At 41.8% G+C, this 21,881-nt stretch overlaps 1 protein-coding gene across 5 annotated transcripts in view; it reads left to right on the plus strand.

The window, feature by feature from the left end:
* The first annotated feature begins 3,928 nt into the window (after positions 1-3,928).
* The window catches only part of LOC310635785 (tetratricopeptide repeat protein 39A-like), a 46,219-nt gene continuing 28,266 nt past the window's right edge, over positions 3,929-21,881 (plus strand). For 2 of the 5 annotated variants that reach the window (XM_083355057.1, XM_083355058.1), the window contains exons 1-6: positions 3,938-4,479; positions 15,056-15,151; positions 16,583-16,714; positions 17,248-17,315; positions 18,793-18,860; positions 19,867-19,931. In XM_083355057.1, the coding sequence (XP_083211183.1) occupies positions 4,448-4,479; positions 15,056-15,151; positions 16,583-16,714; positions 17,248-17,315; positions 18,793-18,860; positions 19,867-19,931 (461 nt within the window). In that variant the 5' untranslated portion in view covers positions 3,938-4,447. Of the gene's footprint in view, positions 4,480-10,152; positions 10,722-15,055; positions 15,152-16,582; positions 16,715-17,247; positions 17,316-18,792; positions 18,861-19,866; positions 19,932-21,881 lie in introns of those variants that run through there. The other 3 variants (XM_083355060.1, XR_014491523.1, XM_083355059.1) reach the window with 3 other exon arrangements.

Raw genomic sequence — 21,881 nt, forward strand, 5'->3', positions numbered from 1 at the left:
AATGAGAATGAAATTCTCTTGAATTAAAAGTGGAAGACCTGTAAAATAAAGAACCATGGTGATTTGCGGATTCAGCCTGAGAAAGGTGTAAAAGGAAAGGGCATGGGCTCTTCAAGAAATGGTGACTCAAAACCTTTAGGCTGCTCTCTGTAGATGTGTAGGGTCATTGAGCAAAGAAAATTGCAGAAAGAAAATTGAATTGACCTGAGCTAGAAGATCTGCTTAGCATTTTTAAGTGCCTAAACTGATTGAAAAAGATTAGCTGTAAGAGTCTAATCTGTAAGAGATCCTTTTCAGAACTTTTCTGCCTTTGTGGAATCTGCTTGCAACAACTCAGGTAGCTCTTGGCTAGATCCAAATTAGCTATGTCCCCAATGTTATTTTTTCCCTTTTCACAGAAGGATATTGCCACAGTTTCCCCAGGGATGGATGGCAGAAGACAAGTCTCTGGAATATTGTTGCTGGGGCTTGCACTGCAGTTGCTAAGGAACCTCCTTTTGAGGCACCACTGGGATGGCAGTGGAAAGGCCAGATTGCTGCTGTGAGATGAAACAACAGCCCTTGGCTTTTGTGGAAGTGCCATAGCAGGCTCCTGGAAGCAGTTTTGCTGTAACCCTTCAGGTGGACTGGTTACATCTTGCAGTCCTACTGTTGGAATGAAATCTCTTTTTCTGATAGCCACCTCTTTTAAACCCTCTGGATCTCCCTTCCACTTCTGAAGATTTTGGGAGATTTTTGAGATCTGGATGTGAATGATCAAGGGAAAAAAGGCAGCTATTTGAAATATGTCTATTATAGTGCAACTTGATTTAGAAGCACCAATACCATGATTTCTACAACTACTTGGAGGTTATGTGATTTTTATTGGCTGAGGTGCATTTGTTTCTGAATGCTAGATCTAAATGTATGTTTTTTTTTAAAAAAAAGTGAACATGAAGCATTTCAGAGAACGAACACAATCAAAATATCAGTGAGTTTTCCAAATCCACAATTTAATTTATAATAGGAATTTCTGATTAATTTTACTTTTTTTTTAAAGACTGCCGTTTCTTAACTTTACAGCTTCAAATAGCATATAAGATTTCCCCTAATTATTGTACATTTTATGTATTAAGTGCTGTTTCTGAAAAGAACATGCTGTCTGCCAATTTGGTGTAAAATTAAATATACCTCTGTAATAAACAATATAGAGAGCCAGTTTGGTGTAGTGGTTAAGGCACTACGCTAGAAATTAGGAAATTTCTAGTCCTGCCTTAGGCACAAAGCCAGCTTGGAGACTTTGGGCCAGTCAGCCCCTCATTCCTAAGAAGTAGGCAAGGGCAAGCCATTTCCAAACTCTTGCCAAGAAAACTGCGGTGACTAGTCCAGGCAGTTGTCAGAAGTGAACACTGATTCAAAAGCATTAATAAAATGAACAATATGGCTTATCCATAGCTTCCAAAAGCTATGGCTTATTTGAAACATTGATCTGGATTTTATAGGTAGCTTTGCTATTGCTACTGATGTAATTGCTATGTACACTTATTCTATATATTGAGTGTACAGTACACTTAGTAAATATGTTGTCAGTTATGTTGACCAAAATGATGTCAATTAAAAGTATGATCATAGAACGTGCCACAAATCTTTTGCAGTGCACAACTATGGACATGATTTATTTCCCTAGAAATTTAACACCATAAGCCTTTTTGTACTGTACTAGAAAAACATCACATGGCAATTATCAAATACTACCAAATTCATTTCAGACACCAAACAACATTGGATGTTAAATAAGCCAGTATAAAGTATCTGAAGAAAATTTGAGAAGTCCTTGAACAAAATACTGCATATTTTTTCCTGAACACTCATAAAGAGTAGATAGGAATGATTTTTCCATGCACAATGTCCACAGAGCAAACAACCTATGTTCCTTTCCAGTTTGTTTGTTTTTTTAAACTTCAAAAGCTATCATGACCACCTTCCCATTTGCATTCTTAATTATTTAATTTACTGGGAGCTGAGCTGCATTTTTATTTCACAATATAGGATTCTATCTTATGCGTACATATAAATCTGATTATACAAAACATACTTAGTTCTTGAGTCATATGAAAAGTTATGTAATTCTTTGTTACTAAACAGATATTCAGATGCTTAAAATATTTCTCCTGTGGACTTCCTCATACCATCTCCTGTTCACCAACACTCTTTTTTCTAAAGAAAAAAAGCAGGTTTGACCACATTATGGATTGAACAGATCAGCAGGAGATAGTGAAGCTACCCTGTTTCTTGCAGAAAATATAAATGAAAAGACTCTTACTGTTTGTGAAACACATTTCAGAGAAGCAGCTGAGACTGGCATTTCTTTTGGTAGCCAGGTCATACTTTCATTTCACACATTGGCATCCTGTTACTAAAACTGGCTGTTCATGTATCCACTATATGGCCTTTAACAAAGTTAACAGCAGAGGGAACAGCTGGGATAACTTATGGTGCTTTCACTGCCCACCCCAACCCAGCCACGCCTAATGATGCTTATTTCCTGTAAGTGAAATAAAAACCTGAAAGAAAATGGGAGTTATATTATTTTAAGAAGCCATGTTATAAATAAGCCAATAATATGTAGCTTTTCTCTTGCTTTGTATTTACAGTGAATAGGGTTACAAGGGGAACATAATTATAAAATGAGAATCAGAAATAGACTTGATTGTCCAGTGCTATCTATTTGGAATCTGTAGAACTTACATTCATGGACACTTTCCTAGTTACAGTTTTTTCATTTATTTTAATCAACTGTTTATATATGCTAGCCCCATGAACTCTGGGTTCTCCCCATGAAAATAATTGCTGTGATGGCTGTTGGTTCAGTAATACTAGCTATATCATTAGGGTTGGAAACAACAGCCTGTTGGAGAGATGAAGAAGCTGGAAGCCAGGAGAGTGTAGCTTGTCTACACTCTGAGTTAGCCTGCCACCCTAGGATGTGGTGGAAGATATTATCCCCCACCACTGTTAGAATAAACCTAGTGAAGGGAGAAATTATCTTTTAACCTTTGTTCTAGGGTTTAGGCAGCAAAACGTCTTAGAATAGCTCTGCCTGGATACTTTTACAATATATACAGAAGCTTGAGTTCTACTAAAAGTCATCAAAAGGTCTTAAATTGTGTTAGTGTATCCAAGTTCAATTATTGAATTGCTTTTGAAAGGACACGGATCTCAGTGTTCTGAACTGAGGAAAAGGTAGTACTGGTGTGTTTTCTGAGTTGGTCTAAATTGGCAACATCAGTTAATTATCCTTGATTTGAAACTGAGTTCTACTATACAGATAGTCCTTGACTTACAACCACAGTTGGGATCAGAACTTCTGTTGCTAAATGATGCAGTTAAGTAGTGCTCGATGTTATGATCTTTTTTAATCATAGCAGTTAAATCACATGGTCATTAAGTGAATCTGGCTTCCTCTATTGATTTTGTCCAAAGCTCCCTGAGAAGATTGAAATGGCGGCATCTGTCATAAATACATGCCAGCTGCTAAGTGCCCAAATTTTGATCACATGTCTCTGCACTAGTCATAAGTGAAAGGACTAAAGTTTGTATGTCACTTTTTTCAATGACATACAGTGTTGTAACTTAATAGCTGTTAAATGGTCATAAATCAAAGATAACTGTAAACTTCTACCATATTCTAGATTGTCTTTGTTTAGTCCTTGAACATTCATTTGTCTGGAATGATAGGGTCTCCTGCTTGAGCAGAGGGTCAAGAACTAGATCTTTAAGGTCCCTTCCAACTCCGTTATCCTGACAGTGATGAAAACATAACTTTATGACAAAATCTTGCATTTATGTTCATTGCAAATTTGTAAAGCAAAGAAAAACTGAAGTGAGATCATAAGTACAGTTGTGCTTTCACTTCACAGAGATCCCAATTGTTAAAGGAGGACCGCCTGTAATCTTTCAGGCTCAGCCTTGCCGCTTGCATCTTGTATGTAGCCATATCGACCTGTCTAATTCAGTAGAGTTGCCGTAAGGGCTGCAAGCACTTCGGATCCCCTCCGTAAGAGGTGGCGGGATCGAGAGGGACCTCCACCCTTTGCTCGACTAGCCAGAGGGCAGGCGAAATCTTTCCTACTAGGAAGCGGTTTTAAGAGCCCTCGCCAGGAAAAAGAAATACAGAAAGTGGCAATTGCTGGGAAAGAGGAAGAGGAAAGGGCAAGTGTGATTGTGTGGCGCCGTTGGCTTCCCCCTCTCTCCAAAAACCTGAAAGCAGGCGACGGGGCGAGAAAAAAGACGGTGGCAGAGCCGCGGCGTCACCTACGCAGCGCGGTTCAGGTAGGGGCAGCGAGGCACCTGCGGGGCGGAGTCTGCCCAGGCCGGACCGGCCGTTTCGCCTGCGTGTCGTCTCGACGGCCTGGAAGCGACAGCCGCGAGTCCCGTATCTGAGCTGGCTTGGTTCGCGCCCTCCAGCATGACTCTGGCAAGCGACAAGAGGAGGACGAGGTAAGGCGGCGGGCGAAGCGGCTGGGTGCGGGAAGCCCTCGGCTCCATCTCGGCTTCCGCCCCCCCCCCCGCTTCCTTTTCTTCCTCCTGGCGAGGGGAGCGCTTCGCTTCGCCCGCTTCGGGTATCCGCAATGCAGAGTCAGTCCCGGGCGGGCGACGAGAGCCACGAAGCCGAAGAAAGCGCGCTCTCACAGCGGAGGCGCGAACGTGGCTCTAAGCGGGCGAGGGCGAAGGGGGCGAAGCGCGGGTTTCCGGGCCCCTCCCGTTGAGCCAGGCCCGTCTTGTCGAAGATGGCTCCGGCTCCAGGAGGCATCGGGCAGCCCGAGGCGATGCAGCATCCCCGCTCCTCTCCTCTGCCTCGAGGGGGACAGCCCCACTTCCCAAACTGCGACCCGCCCCGGAGACAGAGGAGCCCCCCAAGCGCCGCTCCTCTTCCCCACCAGCGCCGGGTCTTGGGAGAAGAAACGCTGCCTCGGTCCCCGCGAGAGAAACCAAAGTCTGGCATCCATACCGAGGGAATGATTTATTAAGCCGATAGAAAGTTTGCAAAATGGGCGCTCTCCCTTTGGGCGGATTCCTAGCAGCTGCCGGTGGACTAGGCGTAGGATCCCTACCCTCCGGGGATGGTAGGTTTGGGGCGGGATAGGATGGGCGCGGGAGATGGCTGGGAGAGGTGTAGGGGGTCCTTGGGAGGGGACGCCGGAAGAAGACCAGCCGCCAGGGAAACCCACTTGCTGATCTCGTCCCCACCTAACTTTTCAGGATCTTTCGTCTCGGTTCCGTTCCGTTCCGTCTCTATCCCGTTCCAGACTGGATGGTGGGAATTGCGATAGGGATTTAACCAGTCCAGACAACTGACGTTTGAGCAGTTAAATACTGAGCTTATTTCTAACCTTTCCCAAACCCAAGTGAAATCTGTTTCAGTTATGCTCCTGAGGAGTTTGCAAATAATTATTTACCTAGAAGCCTTCCATACTTTGGCCACTTAATGAGAAGGAAGGACTCACTGGAGAAGAGCCTCATGCTGGGAAAGGTTGAGGGCAAGAGAAGAAGGGGAGGACAGAGAATGAGGTGGCTGGATGGAGTCACTGAAGCAGTAGGTGTGAGCCTAAATGGACTCCAGAAGATGGTAGAGGACAGGAAGGCCTGGAGGAACGTTGTCCATGGGGTCGCGATGGGTCGGACACGACTTTGCAACTAAACAACAACAAGCCTTCCATTCTGAAAAATCTAATCATATAATCTGCATCTGCATCCCTAAAAGAAGTTCAATTTAAAACAACAAATACTTGAAATGGAAAACCTGTCTGCCGAAGTCTAAAATTGAAAGTTGAATTTTAAAGCACTGTATTTCGTTATTTTCTTCCATTTATCCCCACAATAACAATTTGAGAGGCAATTGAGCTAAAGAAGATTAATTGGCCCAAATCTATCAATAGCTGTGAACCTAAGTCTTTTTAGTCCTAGCCCAGCCCTTTATTCACTCTGACACTTTGGCATCAGCATAGTAGAAAGTGTTAGAGGCAGACCCATTTTCTCTACCCATGATACACAGGTACTGTCACCCTTCTGAACTAGAACAGCCGCTCTTACATGGAGTACGCCAGAGACCAATTTAAATCAACATTCTAGTTCTAATGGTCACCCGGATGTCCCAGCAACTTCCCAAGTTGATTGTGCCAGTGCAGGAATGTAAGTAGAACTCTCAGGGCAAAATTCTCAGGTGGGTCCCCATCCCAATTTTAATTGATTTTTAATAGAATTAAAAATTAACCTGCAGAAAAAAATCAAGAAATAAGGTACCACCCAAGTTTGGAGTGAGCTCCCTCTTCTGAAGCTGTGGTAATGAAAAAGATAGTGCTCACCCTCTGAATAAAGAAGTGATGAGCATTAGTTTAACTTCACTGAATCACTGGTGATTAGGTGGATTAATGATACTACTGCTATAATAATAATTGTTACTAAATTCATCTGGATAAATAATTGATCACAGAAATGCCACATGGGACATGGCCTGTTTCAGGACATGGGAACTCTGTTATTCTATTGCAACTAGCATTCCACTGTTATTAACTTTAACTTCCCCAAATTAAAGCAAAACCAATACATTGAAAAAGTTAGAGAATTTTCTTATAGGATATATCAGTTAACCTTTGCATAGAAAATATGATGTCTCTAATTCTGCAGGACTACAATTTCTACAATATTTATTGGAGGAATCAAGGAAATTAAAATCCTACTAGTAGCGAGTTGCTACTACTGCTGCTTAGTTAGATTTATGTGCCAACTTTCCTCCAGGAGCTCATATCAATGTGCACCCCTCCTTTTTCTCCTCCACTTTAATCTCACAACCACCTGCCTTGGATCTTATTGATTTCTATAGTTATTTAAAAGTGATTAATAACTCCTCTGTGAAGTAGGTTAGAGTGAGAAGCAGAGTGGCTGAACAAAAGTTCACCCTATCAACTTTTATTGGTGAGAATGGATTTGAATCAGGGTCTCCCAGCCTCATCCTTTACTCCGAAGAGTAAAGCATGATCTTTTGTTTTTAACAGACAACTTTCATAGTTTTCAAACTGAATTTGTTGTGCATCATTAAGTTATAGATTATTCATCTAAGAACTACTTCTAGTCCCCTAACACCCACATAAAAATATATCTAATGAAGGTGCAAATGCATTCAAACCTGTTGATGAAAATGAAATGAAAACATGAGAATTTTAAAGTGGCAGAGAGATAAAATTTTCTCTAGTACTGGGTGCTTGCACAGAAGATTATGCCCTCTATGTGAGCTGAAGCATGCCCTGGCTTTGTACATGCTGCATTTGCTAGTTACTGGGATGGTGACCACTTTCTAGTGTTAGTACTACTATATCATATAACTACTACCGGTATATGGTAGCCTTTCTGTGTCTCTTCACTTCCATATAAAGATCATCTCGATTTTTGTAGCCCAGACTGCCTGCCTGCCTGCCTGCCTCATGGCTCAGTGCCAGTGTTAGTCCTGCTTTGTGCCTGCTGTTTGCTCCCATTGTTTACTGAGTTGGTACACTCTCAATTTAGACCTGGTATTGTTTACAAAAACACAAAGTTGTCTATATTCTTCTGTGTCTCTCACCAGTAGGTGCACTTACCCATGAAGCACATATGATAGATAACTACCTCTTAATTTAGTGTCATGCATTTTTCTTGAATAAGCCAAATTGATATTGATACAGAACTCTGCAGCAGTTACTACATTGCAAAGTAAGTTCCTAGAGTCAAGGATGTGAGATTGTCATTAATTGGTTATCACCTAATAATATCCCCTGATTTTACTACCTAACATTATAATCATGAGAAACTGCAAAGTGCGTTAAATCACTATTGATTATTGTGGCTGGTAGTGTGACTGACAGGACTTTTATTAAGCTCTAAATTTTGTTACCTAAGAGCAGGGGTGTCAAAGGCAAAAAACTTGTGATATGATACAATACGTCATGTGACACGATAGAGTTTGACACCTGTGTCTAAGAGCAAGGCTATTTTAGGATGTAAGATCTGAGGATGAATTCTTACATCGTAGAATTCATTGGATTTCTTTAAAGGGAAGATACAAACATACAACCTCTCCCCCCCCCCTGCTTGTGAAGCCATCTCTGGGCGCATGGGTCTCATCAACTCTGCTTCCCACTACTGCAACTTGCTCTGCCATTTAACTGGCAGAAACTTGTTGTGGTCTAATTTACAGCTTACCCAAGTCTTCTCTTGTCCAGGCAAAACATGAATAGTGCCTCCAAGCTTCCCTTGTAAGTTTATCTTCCAAGTCCCTTACTGGTCCCATGGACATACAGGTAGTCTTCAACTTAAAACCGCAACTGAGCCCAATTTCTTTGTTGCTAAGTGAGACATTTGTAAAGCGAGTTTTGCCAGTTTGATGACCTTTCTTACCACAGATGTTAAGTGAATCCCTGCAGTTGTTAAGTTAGTAACATGGGTCTTAAGTGAATCTGGCTTCCCCATTGACTTTGCTTGTCAGACAGTCACAAAAGGGGACCATCATAAATTTCTATCAATGCTACCTAGGATTGCATTTGCTATTCTTACAGCTGTATCACATTACCACAAGACACCCAGTTGCCAAGCATGTGAATATTGATTACGTGACCATGGGGAGGCCACAATGGCCATAAGTGTGATAAATGAGTCATAAGTCACTTTTTTCAGTACCATTGTGACTTTGAATAGTCACTAAATGAACTGTTGAAAGTCGAGGACTACTTGTATTCTACTTTGTCAACATCCTTCCTAAAATTTGGTGCTTAGAAATAAATACAATATCGTAAATATGGTCTGATAGAAAGGAACAATAACTTCATGGTATTATATTTCTATCAATGCTACCTAGGATTGCATTTGCTATTTTTACAGTTGTACCACATTATATTCAGTCAGTGATCCATCAAGACACCCAAGATTGTTTTCATATATACAGCTGCCCAAGATCCTTTCTCCTATCCTACAATTATACCTTCAGGTTTTCCTACTCAAATTCAGAATGCTGAATTTATTCCTGCTGAAATTCATTTTGATGTTATCTGCCAATCAAGATTGCTATGAATCTTGATATTACCTCCTCCCCAGGACATTTGCTACCCCCATCTTTCCTTGTTCACAGATTTAATATTTTCTATTATACAAATTTTTATAAATATGTTGAACAGTATAGGTATTAGACAGGATCCCTGAAAAATGCCTTCAACATGTCTCTTTTTAGCTTGATGCAGAGCCAGTCATTTAAATTGTTGGGTATAATTATTGTCTTGGTTCTGTACTAATCTAATGGTAACATTTTCCACAGTTTGTCATCTCCCCTACTTGGGTCTCATAAAAGACTGTTAAATATTTTGCTAAAATGAAGGTACATTATGCTCACTGCATGCTAACAGTAAACTAAATTCTGTCAAAAAAATGTTGGTCTGGCATGACTTATTCTTTACAAACCTATGGCTCCTGGCAACAATACGTTCTTCTCCAAATGCTCAGTGTTCAGATACTTATTTATCTGTTTCAGAGTTTTGTCTGGTAATCAACATTAAGCTGACTAGTCTAGATCTTCTTTTTTACCCCTTTTAAGGATTTCCCATTCTTCAATCTTTTAGCACTAGGCCCATCCTCTATGCTTTCCCAAATACCATAAAAAGTTGCTCCAAGATGATCAACTTCACAAACTTCTTTAGGATTTCAGATAATTTGGTTTGGGGGCCTATGGGCTCATTTATGTAACCTTCTGGCTGCAGTATGAAGACAGCCATCCACCCGATCCCTGCAAAAGCAATTTCCTTTCATAGTTTCTTGCTGTGCTGCAAAAGTTGGTGTTTTTCCAGTTCTACCATCATAAGTGTTGGTGTTGATGGTTTAATCTGCAGCTGGTTGTTCTAAGATTAATTTAGAGTTGGAGGCCTGTCCTCTTTCCTACTAACCACTTGAGGTATGTCCCATCTCTGGTGCTTAGGGCCATTTTCTTTTTTGCAATGGGATAATTTTCCTCTATGGAAAAAGCCATCTTTCACACTGCTCTGTCTGACAACCTTTGGTAAGAGAAGGAGGGGAAGCAAATCTTTTTGAGTATAAGTTCTTCTGGCATTGAAATATCCCACAGTCCCCTATGGAAAGTCCACTGTACCATAGCAGTACCATCTGCAAAGGCACTTCCCCGAGATATGGCTGGCCATCACTCTTCTATGGCTTATGCTGCAGAGCCTAAACTGTGGAACTCTATACCAGGTGTCCAATACTGAATTAATAGACAACTAGAAATATATAACCTTGATATTTGTCAGAAATGGATTGTTGCTGGTGTGAATAACAGCCTGCAATGGTTGTTTCAAGGTGTGCCATCTGTGTGCTGCTGCTATATATCCAGGTGACATATCTTGTAGTCTTGGACAGATATAGATGGAATTGCTTCTCTGGTTGGCTCTTGGTTCCACATAACTCTTCAGCTGGCACTCATGGGCAGCTTTTCTGCAGAAATCTGGCTTCCACCCTGCTTGGTTAGTAGGAGCTTTGAGGGAAGAGAAGGATGGAGATCAGGTCTTTGGGGATGAATTTCCCTGGCACTCCCCATAGAATGGCAATTGAAGAGAAATCATTTTCCTGATTTCTCTTCCCACAGGAGAACCACTGCTTTGCTGCTGTTTCTTCAATGCTCAGACTTCTGCCAGTAATCAGCACAAAGGAGGCTCTGCTTCATTGCTGAGGTAGAATAAGGGCTAAAAATGCAGTCAGCTGCTTCTGCAACTGGCATCATTTTTAGCCAACCCTGAAAAGCAGCACTTTAATGTTGCCATGCATACAGTAAGAGCATTTAAACTTATTCTTGGTAGGCAAATTTGCTATGTCTTTCCATTTCTTGAGTTGCGACTTTCTCTTGGTGTCAGTTTGTTCTGTTTAGCTTCTTTTGAACATCATTTCTTTTTGGGAAGAAAAACAAAGCAAAGATGATACTGTGTAACCCTTTGTTTTTTGTTTTTACATTCAGCAGAGTAAAAAAAAACACCTTTTTATTCCTTTCAACCCAATAGAATGTTGGAAGAAATTGCACAAAGGACTGGGGAGCTATGTCCCTCTGACAGCAGAATTCTTCTCCAAAACTGGAACAGACCAGAACCAAATATGGTATCAGGGAGAAACTGGAAAAAGAAAGATCAGGTTCAGAAATAAACTAGATCCAGTTGGGGCTGCTGGGAAAAACATTCCAGGAAAAAGGCCCCCAATGCATCTTTGTGGGAGAGGCTAAAGAATGCCGTGTAAGAGTCCTGGTGACTCCTCCATTCTAAGCCACTCTTCCTCATAGTCCCATGGCCTCATGACAGAGCATATACAACCTACTTTATGCTCCCCAGGGCACACATATACGGGACACAACATGAAGGGAAAGCAAATGCACACATGCACATGCAAATTACTTGTTATTTTTATTCCTAGTGTTTTCCTGCAAGTGCCACTTTTTTTCCAGATCAACTTTGTTGTGATATGACAGGACTGACTGACTTGTCACCGAAGCCTGATGTTGTGAGCTGAGAGAGGGTGACTGATCCAAAGTTACCCAGCTGGTTTTCATGCCTAAGGTGGAACTAGAAGTCATAATCTTCTAGTTTCTAGCCTGATGCTTTAACTACTAGAACAAATTGGTTCTCATGCCTACATATCCATGCCTTGTTGCTTTTTGCTCCCTTTCCCAGATTACATTCCGTTCACCCTAGTGACTTTCTATATATATTAGCTATTTGCTGGTGCACCTTTTTGCTAATTATAACTATCTTGTTTTTCCTACTCATGACCCTTTATTATAATTTTTAGCTCAGTCAAAATGAATCTACTGTAGACTTCCGGTGGCTCCGCGGCGACGGAGACAGCCTTCCCGGGCTGCCCGCGGCTCAGCTGTTGTTTTTTCGCCCGAAACAGCGCCGATCAGCTGTTCGGGCGAAATTGAAGCCCCCTCCTCGGGAGAAGAGGAGGGGGTGAGCCCCCAGGTAGGGGTAGAGTTCTCCGGGGCCGCCTGAGCTTGGAGCTTGGGCGGCTGAAGGATTGAACTCCCCCTTAGCCTGGGCTGCTCCCAGCTGGCCAGCGTCTCTGCTCCGGATTTTATGGAGCAGAGCCAGGCGTCTGCGACCATCCCTGCTTGAAGGAGAGACTATGAAAGGAAAAGAGCAGGCAGAGCAGTACAAGAAGGAAAGATAAAGAGATGAAGAGGATTATTTTATTTTACTCTCAAGCTTGATGGACTTTGCTTAAAACTTAAAGTGAAAGTGCATCACAATTGTAAGTAAAAGATGGCGGCTAAACCTCCCCCTAGAACTTTTCGGAGTGCTGGAAATTCTCCGGTGCAACAACAATCATTACTGCAGGCGTTGCATTCTCCTGATGTATTGACATCGAAGGATCTTGAAAAACATACCCAGTTAATTTTGGAGTCAATGGGTGTTAAATTTGCACAGATGGAGGAGAAATTGGAGAAATTGGAGCAGAGAATGGAAGAAAGGATGGAACAGAAACTTAGAGAGATGAAGGCAGACATTTTGTCCTCAGTGCATAAAGTAGCTAAATGTGTGGAGGTGCTGGATGATCAAGTGGAAGATTTGACTCAAAAGAATGCTATATTAGAAGCAAAAGTATTGGAAATTGAAGATTTAAAAGACAAAATGGATAGCCAACAGAGTTTGGCTCAATTTTACCAGATGCAGTTTGCTGTTAGAATTAGAGGCCTAAAAGAGAATATTAAGGAAGATTTAAAGCAGCTGGTTTCTGAGGCTCTTGAGGGGGTATTGAACCATCCAGCATCTGAAATAAAACAAGGCATGGACAAAGTGTTTCGTGTGAATTCGTGGATTGCTAAGCAGAGAAAGTTGCCTAGAGATGTGGTGGTTTATTTTGTAAAAAGGGAAATTAGAGATGAAGTTATACAAGCTGCCTATGATACTAAAGTTGTGATTGCTGGTCAAGAAGTTTTGGTTCTAAAAGAAATTCCTCCAAAGATTTTAAAGAGAAGGAAGGACTTTATATTTCTTGTGCAAGAGCTCAAGCAAAGAGATATAAGGTTTAGATGGGAGATCCCAGCTAGGTTGAGCTTCATGCATGATGGCAAAAGGTACTGTTTGGGTACTGTGAAGCAAGCGCATGATTTTTACAACAATGTCTTAAAAGCAACCCCATCAACACTTTTGGAAGCTGTAGAGGGATCTGGAGAAGGAGAATGTCAAGAGGATGAAGATGGACAGATGGACGAGAAGGGTACAGGAGGAGATCAAGCTGCAACTCTTTTGGATGATCTTAGAGAACAGAGGGTGACGCGTGCTGCCTTAAAACGCTCAAAAAAGACTAAAAAATAAGACCAGTAGAAATCTATGGAACTTCCACAATATACTTATAGTCAAGTGGTAGTTGGGTTTTTAAGAGTTTTGGGACGTTATGTATGGTAACAGAATTTTCAATTTGGAATTAATGGACACTTAACTACAGAGGAAGAGGAAGAAAGTTTTGTGGGTTAATGCGGGTTAATTTGTGTAAGAATTATCTATTATAGCCTATTTTGGCTAGAGAGGTTAATAGGGATAGGTGCTTGTGGTGTGTAAGTGAGAATATGTTTAGGTAATAGTGAATTGTGGAAGAACATAGATGGGAATGATGCTAGTTTTTTTTATTTTTTTAGTTCTTTATACATATTTAGTATTGTTAAGGATTGGCTTACTCTATATAAGCTAGAGAGTGATGGATTTTAGAGTTTATAATTGTTAGTTTATGATTGTTTATGATTGCTTTTTAGATATATACCTTGTATTTTGCTCTGGGAAGTCGGGGGGGGGAGGGGGGGAGGAGGGGAAGTAGAGGGGGGGTAGGGGAGGGAGGAGGGAGAGGGGGAGGGGGGGAGATAGGGGGGAGGTAGGGAGGGGAGGAGGGAGGGGGTAGGGGGGTTTTTCAAAGGAAAATTGTATTTTAAAACTTTTCAATAAAAAAAAAATGAATCTACTGTAGTTTCCTAAGTGCTCCCCCATTTTTTAAATTGAAATGGTATGTGATTATATTTCTAGTATCTTCTTTTAAAGAAGAATTGTACTCTCAATTCCTGAGATGGTTAGCTACATTTGGGGAACACACTTGTCTTGAATCTTGAAGAGCTATGATGAGTTAATGCAGAGGAAACTAAGCTAGATAAATTATCATGTAAACCAGGTCAACATCAATACGAAGCTCTGGGTCTCTACATTTACAGGAAAAGTTGCCTAAAATTTCCTGGGGATAGCAGCAGCCTATAAAACCTACTTTACCAGTTGGAGAATTTGCTGAAAGGCCAGTTCTGTTTGAGTAAGGTGGGGTAACTATACTGGCAAAGGCTGTGTTTGCTTAGTGTTGTCAAATGTAAGAAATCTGTCTTTGGGAGGATACCTAAGCTAAACAAAAGTGACAAGTAGCCAACCACTTCCTTCAAGAACCCCAGAGGAAGGGCATTTCCTGATCCCTATAGGAGGGAGGGAAGTCCTCAGACCTGGCAAGTTTCTCGTATAGCTTTAGGAAAGAAGCATGGCACATTTACACTTCCTTTTGTCAGTCAATGAGCAAGTAATTGCTTTCCTATCTGTTTGATAACCTGGGTATCTTCTACAGCTAATGTGAGGGTAATTAAATGAGGATATTATTTATTTCTATTGTGAATAAAATATTTAATGATAGGGAACTATTTCAGGGCTGGATGGGAGTAGAATTGCTGACATCGCTAGAATTAAATGCTGCTGTTTGCTCTTAAAACTCATAGAGCTGCTCCTCCCATAGAGATAAATCAGTGCCTCTTTTGATGGTTGCCACTTAGACCATGTTTTTCAGTAATAGCCAAAATGTAGAAGTCCACAAAAGATCTTTTATCTGTGCCTTTGCCTTAATATTGTCTCATCCAAAACAAATGTTCAATTTAAGGGAAAGTTCCATTACAAATGGCTAAAAACTGATAATTAAATGGACAGTAGCTACAAGAAAATGTGTATTACTCCAAATCTTAAAAGAACATCTGTGATAACTAGCCTTCTTTTCTTACCCACAGCACTTCCCTGGAGACTGCCTTAGCCGAGTGCATGGAGGCACTGAATTGTTTCCTGCATAATCAGTTCAGTAAGAGCTTGGAAATGCTGCAGCCCAGGTAAATCAGAGGTGCCCAAGCTGATTCATCCTGCACACAGGACAAGTGCAGGATATCAGCTTCCTTTCTACCCACTGTTACCAGCTGTTCTGTTGAATTAAATCTTCCTCCAGCACTTTCCAACTAGGGGACTCCAATTACAATGCTCACGGCTATAGCGTTGAAGCAAATCTGTGGGATGCAATGAAAGGAGAGTTGCTTCCCAGACATTGAACTTGAATAAACTCAAATGGTGGTGGTGGTGGGGGGAGGGAATTAGCTTGGTTTGCTAGAATCCTTTTTGTTTTCAAGTCTGAAGTAAGGCGAATTATGTTCCTCTAGCTTCCCCAGAAAAGGGAAGGACCTGCGGCCGGCATCAACTTCCCTCTGCCCAGTGCGCTCCCACAGAGAGGGCCTCCTCAGGGTGCCACCGGTCAAAGAATGTCGACTGGTGGCCCCCAGGGGGAGGGCGTTCTCTGTGGGCGTGCCGGATTTATGGAACCATCTTCCGGTAGAGCTCCGGATGGCGCCCGACCGTCGCTACTTCCGGCGTGATCTAAAGACTTACCTGTTCGAACAAGCCGGCCTGGCCTGATGGGTGATGGGTTTAGGTTTTATTGTTTTTATGTATTTTAACTTAACTTATTGTTATAGTTTTTGGGCATCTTGTTTAATCTTTTTTAACTTTTGTATTCTTGTTTTTTAACATGTATTGCCCTGTTCACTGCCCTGAGTCCTTTGGGAGAAGGGTGGTATACAAATATAATAAAATAAATAAATAAATAAATAAATAAATAAATAAATAAATAAATAAATAAATAAATGTCAGTGCTAAGTGTTCCATAATACTCATATGCAAACAGCTGTCTAGTTCCCCTGTGAAGGATTCAGCTCATAAGTATTTCATGTAGCTTGTGGGGAAGGCAGCAGGATATATGCTGCAGTATTCTAAAAATATATTGCTGCTGGAAGTTGGTATTTTAGGAGGCTTATTACAGAGAGGCCAGGCTTGTGCTGGTAGATTGGGTGGCAAAATTTAGAATGAAATGTTATTGAATAAGAGCAACTCTTTGCTGCATGATCTTCAGCACCCCCATGGCATTGATGGAGAAAGTTATACATCCTGTGTGTGGGGAAAAGAAGGAAGAGGTATTTGTTTAACAATAAGTCTTGTTCAAACCCAAAGTATGTAAAGATTGTGCAGTGTTATCTGAAATGGTACAGGTTTTTCTGCTTGAGCAAGGGCTTGACTAGAAGACTTCCAAGGTCCCTTCCAACTCTGATGATGTTCCAAATGTTAATCCTCCTCCTTTGTTAATGCCTTATGCCATATGTATGTATGCATGGTGTGTGTGTGTGTGTGTGTGTGTCATATATGTCAATGCAATGAGCAAAGTCTTGTATTGCCTTGAACCATATCTTTTGTCTTTCGTTATTGATCCCTTTTGGCAGGACTGGAGAGAGCATGTACCATGCCTTAATTTATGCTACCATCCTGGAGATGCAAGCCATGATGACCTTCGAACATGAGGATATTGTCCATGCAGGGCACACCATGAAAGAAGCCCAGGAGATCTGTCAGAGGTGTGTAGTTCACACACACTATTGGAATGGAGCATAGCAAGATTTGTTTCTGAGCCAAGGTCTGGGACTGCTGCAGAGGGGATAACAGGTTGTTCAGTTTTTAAGAAAAGACTGGACAAGCCACCTGTCTGAAATGGTATAGGGTCTCCTGCTTGAAGACCATCAAGGTCCCTTCCAGCTCTATTCTGATTGAGCTTGTGAATGTTGCTTCTAAGTAACCAGCATTTCCCCCAAGTCTGACTTGATTGCCGCATTAGTTGGTGGATATTTAATTCTTTCTTGAACAAGGTAAGAGATCTACAATTCTAAATGTGTATTCCCTTCTCAGTTTAAAAATGGGATGAAAAAGTGGGTGCAAAAGGACAGGTGGTTGGAGGATGAATGTAACCTAGAGAAATTGTAGAGAATTGCTTAAACCGCTGCTAGAGCATAAAGCTTGATGGCTTCTGGTGGAAAGTAATCTCCTAGGGTGAGGGGTTGGGGAAGGTGGATGAAGAACCTAGTAATTCAACTGCTTTTGGTTCCCCTGATAGATTTCGGAGGAAAACCACTGTGACTGGTACCTTTTCTAGTCGGCAAGGTGGAGATGCTTGTACGGAAGGTGAGAAGAGTTAAAATTCAGAGTGCTGAGAGTCAAGACAATATTTTATTTGTCTTAATGTAAGAAAAGCTGGAGGATAGGAAAGAGTAGATATAAAGTTGCACAAATCCACTCAGGTCTTGCTTGATTCCAGATAAGCAGGATCTAGTGAATGGTGCTCTGTCTTACTGCATTACCTGGGATTCTTGTGTCCTCCAAGGAAATGGATGCTCTTTAGGGTATCTTCTGCCATGTGTGGACTGGATGTTTGTCTTTCTTGATTCCTTTAAGTAGCTGATGAGAGAGGGATAGTTTCCTAAGTGTGGGAGGATGTCAACATCTAATTGCAAGAAAGATATTGTCCATCACCTCTGGAAAAGGCTATCTCTCGATCTGGTGTTTTAGATAACTTATAATACTCGGGTGCCCAGCTCCTGATTACAGTGTCATAGAGAATCACATCAGGTGATCTTCCCTGTTGGCTTCCCACAAGCAAAGTCAATGGGCACTTTGCAGGGAGATTATAAGTCATCCCAGTAAGTTGATCCTGCTGTTTTTCTCCTGAGAAGCCCATTAGGGAGTTGATTGTGGAATTCTCCCAGGGAACCTCTGTGTGACACTCCTGGCCTGCTCACCCTCTGCTGTACTTGCCCACCTGCAGCACCCCGCACTCCCCCCGTTTTATTTTCCTGCAATCTCTGCCAGCCCGCCCAAGGCCTCTTTTGATCTGCCTGCAGCCCTTCTGCTGGCCTTCCTGGATCCCATGCCAACCTGCCTGTGCTCCCTGGCAGGCTGCCCTTGGCAGCCCCCCACCCGGTATGGCACCTGCTTACCTCCCTCATGCTCCCCTGAATTTTTTACTTGGGACTTCTGCCTCTTTCCACTGAATAACCCATATGTGTTGCAACACTTAGCAACAAAGTTTCTGGTCCCAATTTCTGGTTCCATAAGTGTGGACTACCTGTAATGTGCTCCAGCTGACTAACACACAGGTTGTTGCACTTTGGACAGTTGAAACTTCTGAGAGCATATTGTGGTAGTAGTTCAAGAAGGACATAACAAAAATATGAATGACTATGGCAAGATCCTCTCTGGCGCACAATTCCAAGGTGAGCAAAGGCCACCCAAACCACAACTTCCATCTGCTTAGCTGCAATCGCTAAGTGAAAAATCACATGACTGTGCCAGACACACTTCTCCTTCTGTGGTTAAGCGAATCACCATGGTTGTTAAGCAAGACATTACATCTCAACTATTTATTTATTAAATTTATATGCTTCCTGTCTCCTCAATTGCAATAGGATGTAAAAACAATATACTTAATATCCTAAATGCTTGTCTTTATTATGTCTTTTATTAAGAGATTATGGTGTTTCCTTTTGGGGCTACTAATTTTATTATGGCCTTCAGGTGAATGTGCATATGTAAAGGATGAATGATAGAGGCAATATTAGAAATACTGCACGCCTCTCCCTAAATCCACGTTTCCCTGTTACAGAGGAACTGCATGCTGAAGTATGCTATGCAGAATGCTTATTGCACCGGGCAGCCCTCACCTTCCTTCAGGTAAGGAAATTCTTCTTCCTTCAAACTTAATAGGAAATTCTATCCCATTATTACAGTATTTCCCAACTCTGAGAGAAAATTCCCAACTATGAGAGGGAGGTGCAAGAAAGATTCTGGAAGGTAGAATCCAAGAAATATATTTCAGCGTTTTTCTTCCTGTATTACAGCTTGTGCATTGAGTTTATTTGTTTATTTATCAGAATTTTAGTTTACTTTTATTATTTTATAAGTAACTCAAGATGTGGAACTTACATAATACTCCTTTCTCCTCTTTTCCCCCACAACAACAAATCTGTGAAGTAGGTCGAGCTGAGAGACAGTTATTGGCCCAAAGTCACCCAGCTGACTTTCATGTCTGAGAAGGACTAAAACTCACAGTCTCCTGGTTTCTAGGCCGGTACCTTCACCATTACACCAGATTGGCTCTATGGAGAGTTTAAAATATCTTTGCTAACTATGGACAAGTGGAGCAGAAGCAGTCCCTCTTTTTTCCTAACTGCTGCTCTTTTGATTTTCCAACTTTCCTTGTAGTCCTTATAATTTCAGTGTTAGGATAGTGCTCCTGTTCACTTGAAGGCTGTGGCTCAGTGATGTCCCTGTGTCAGCAAGATTTTGACAGACACACACAAGATTTTGACATACAAGCTTTTGACATATCAGCAAGATTTTGACATACACACAGCTTGTAGCTATGTACAAGCACTGTGTTAGCTTGCTTGGTGGAAAACAGAACCTGAATGCAAAATGTTTGAGAGATACTGTTCTATAAAAGAAATCAGGCAAGAGGATAATTGTCTAGAGATTAGTTTTCCACACTTATCTTGAGATTAATTTCTTTTCTTGAAAACAAGCTGGGGGATGAAACACTTCAGCAATCATCCTGCTGGGGGCCAGGTGTGATGAACGCCTTTGATGGAGTGCTATGTAACTAGGAGTGGCATTGCCTAGATACATCATACCAGAAACTGAGGTTGTTTTATTCATGGAGATTTTTTGCTTCTTACAGGATGAAAATATGGTGAATTTCATAAAAGGAGGAATCAAGGTGCGTAGCAGCTACCTCATCTACAGGTGAGTTGGAAAGGCAGGTCTGGGTGGGGGTTTAGTCACAGTAGGAATGAGAAAGAGCATTAGTGAGGAGTATGAGACAAAGAGAAGCCAGCTTCTCATGCCGCATGTTGGAATGGGAAAGTCTTTGGTCCACTTGTCATAGACAGGCATATTTAGGTAGTGACCTAAATATGACAGCTCTGTAAGAGGAAGCATTGCAATGTTTAAATCTTACCCTCCATTTAAACTCTGTAGATTAACAAGACATAGGCTACAGCCACAAAGATGTGTCCCATTCTAAAGCAGAAGTAAAATCATGCTTCTATCAATCTTTTGATGCCTTCATAGTGTACTCTTACAATGCATCCAGAAGGGATCCATGCTCTGCTGCTGTCCATACATGTTAAGGCACAACATTCCAATGGCAAAAATTGGTGGCCCCTCAACTAAAATTCCAGCTGCATCCAACATCATCCCTCCTATTAAAAACCTCTTATCATGTACAATGCCCTAATTCATTTGTATGTTGCATCTGTTTCCTTTTTTCTTTTCCATCAACATCTGATTTGTTTTAAACTATGGATTGACTATACAACCTTTCAACCACTAGGTGAAAGAAAAGAGTTATATTGTTTATGTAGTCATTCTTGGCTTTCCTCAGATGGTTATCTGGAGGAAGGTGACCATGATGCAATCTCTGGATGTCATGTTTTTGAATAGTTGGAGTTTGAGAAAGAGGCTTATCTCTGGAAATCAATGAGGAAGTTGTAAAGTACTCTAATAAGATGACGAGAAGAAATAAGCTAGAACTCCCTGGGAGCATCAACTGCCAGGGAATTTCTCATGTGATAGGCTACAAAATTACAAGAGTAGAATCCTTTTAATTAAATGCCTTAAATCTAGAATGAGTTAGTCACTTTCAGTATTTTGCTACCTTTTGATCCTCCAATGCATCATTGGACTATTGGAACACTAGATGGCAGCATTGTTTTTATATCTCTTAGCTGTTGGCTAGCGCATGTACATCAACTGGTCAACTGCACAGTGAACAACAAAGAAACAAGAACAATCAGCAACCCAAAGAACTGAGTTTTTCAGTTGTGCTTTCCATAGTGTTTCTATAATCAGGAACAACTTAATCATAATCATAATAGTAAAGTTGGAAGGGACCTTGGAGGTCATCTAGTCCAACCCCCTGCTCAGGCAGGAAACCCTATACCAGGGGTGTCAAACTCAATTTCATTGAGGGCCACATCAGCATTGCAGTTGCCCTCAGGGGGCCCGGTGGGTATGGCCAGGGTGGGCATGGCCTACTGGGTGGGCGTGGCTAGAGTGCGTATGGCCTACTGGGTGGGCGTGGCCAGCTCTACATCGTTCAAGGGTGCCTGTGGGGGCCTGGGCAGGAGCGGGACAGATCTGAGGGTCTCTGGCAGAAGGAGGGTCTCTGGGCCAGGGCCAAGGCAGTAGGGGCCATTCCCTCACTGTTTCCAGGATGGCTTCACGGGCCACATGAAACCACTTCGCGGGCCGGATCTGGCCCCCGGGCCTTGTGTTTGACATGTCTGCCCTATACCATTTCAGACAAATGGTTGGCCAGTCTCTTCTTAAAAACTTCTAGTGTTGGAGCATTCACCACTTCTGGAGGCAGGTTGTTCCACTGGTTAGTTGTTCTAACTGTCAGGAAATTTCTCCTTAGTTCTAGGTTGCTTCTCTCCTTGATTAGTTTCCATCCGTTGCTTCTTGTCCTGCCTTCAGGTGCTTTGGAGAATAGCTTGACTCCCTCTTGTCTGTGGCAGCAACTTAGTTAATGTTATGTGTTTGTTCTTGCATGTTGATGGAATAACTGCTTACTCAAGAGGGAAAAAGGCTGTGGGCACTCTTTTATCCAATCCCCATCCTAGCCAAAAGGGGATTGAGGGGCAGATGAAGAGGAACCAGATTAGGGGGAATGGTTCCATACAAAGTGGACAG

The sequence above is a fragment of the Vipera ursinii genome, assembly GCF_947247035.1.
Source record: "Vipera ursinii genome assembly, chromosome: 2".
Taxonomy (NCBI): Eukaryota; Metazoa; Chordata; class Lepidosauria; order Squamata; family Viperidae; genus Vipera; species Vipera ursinii.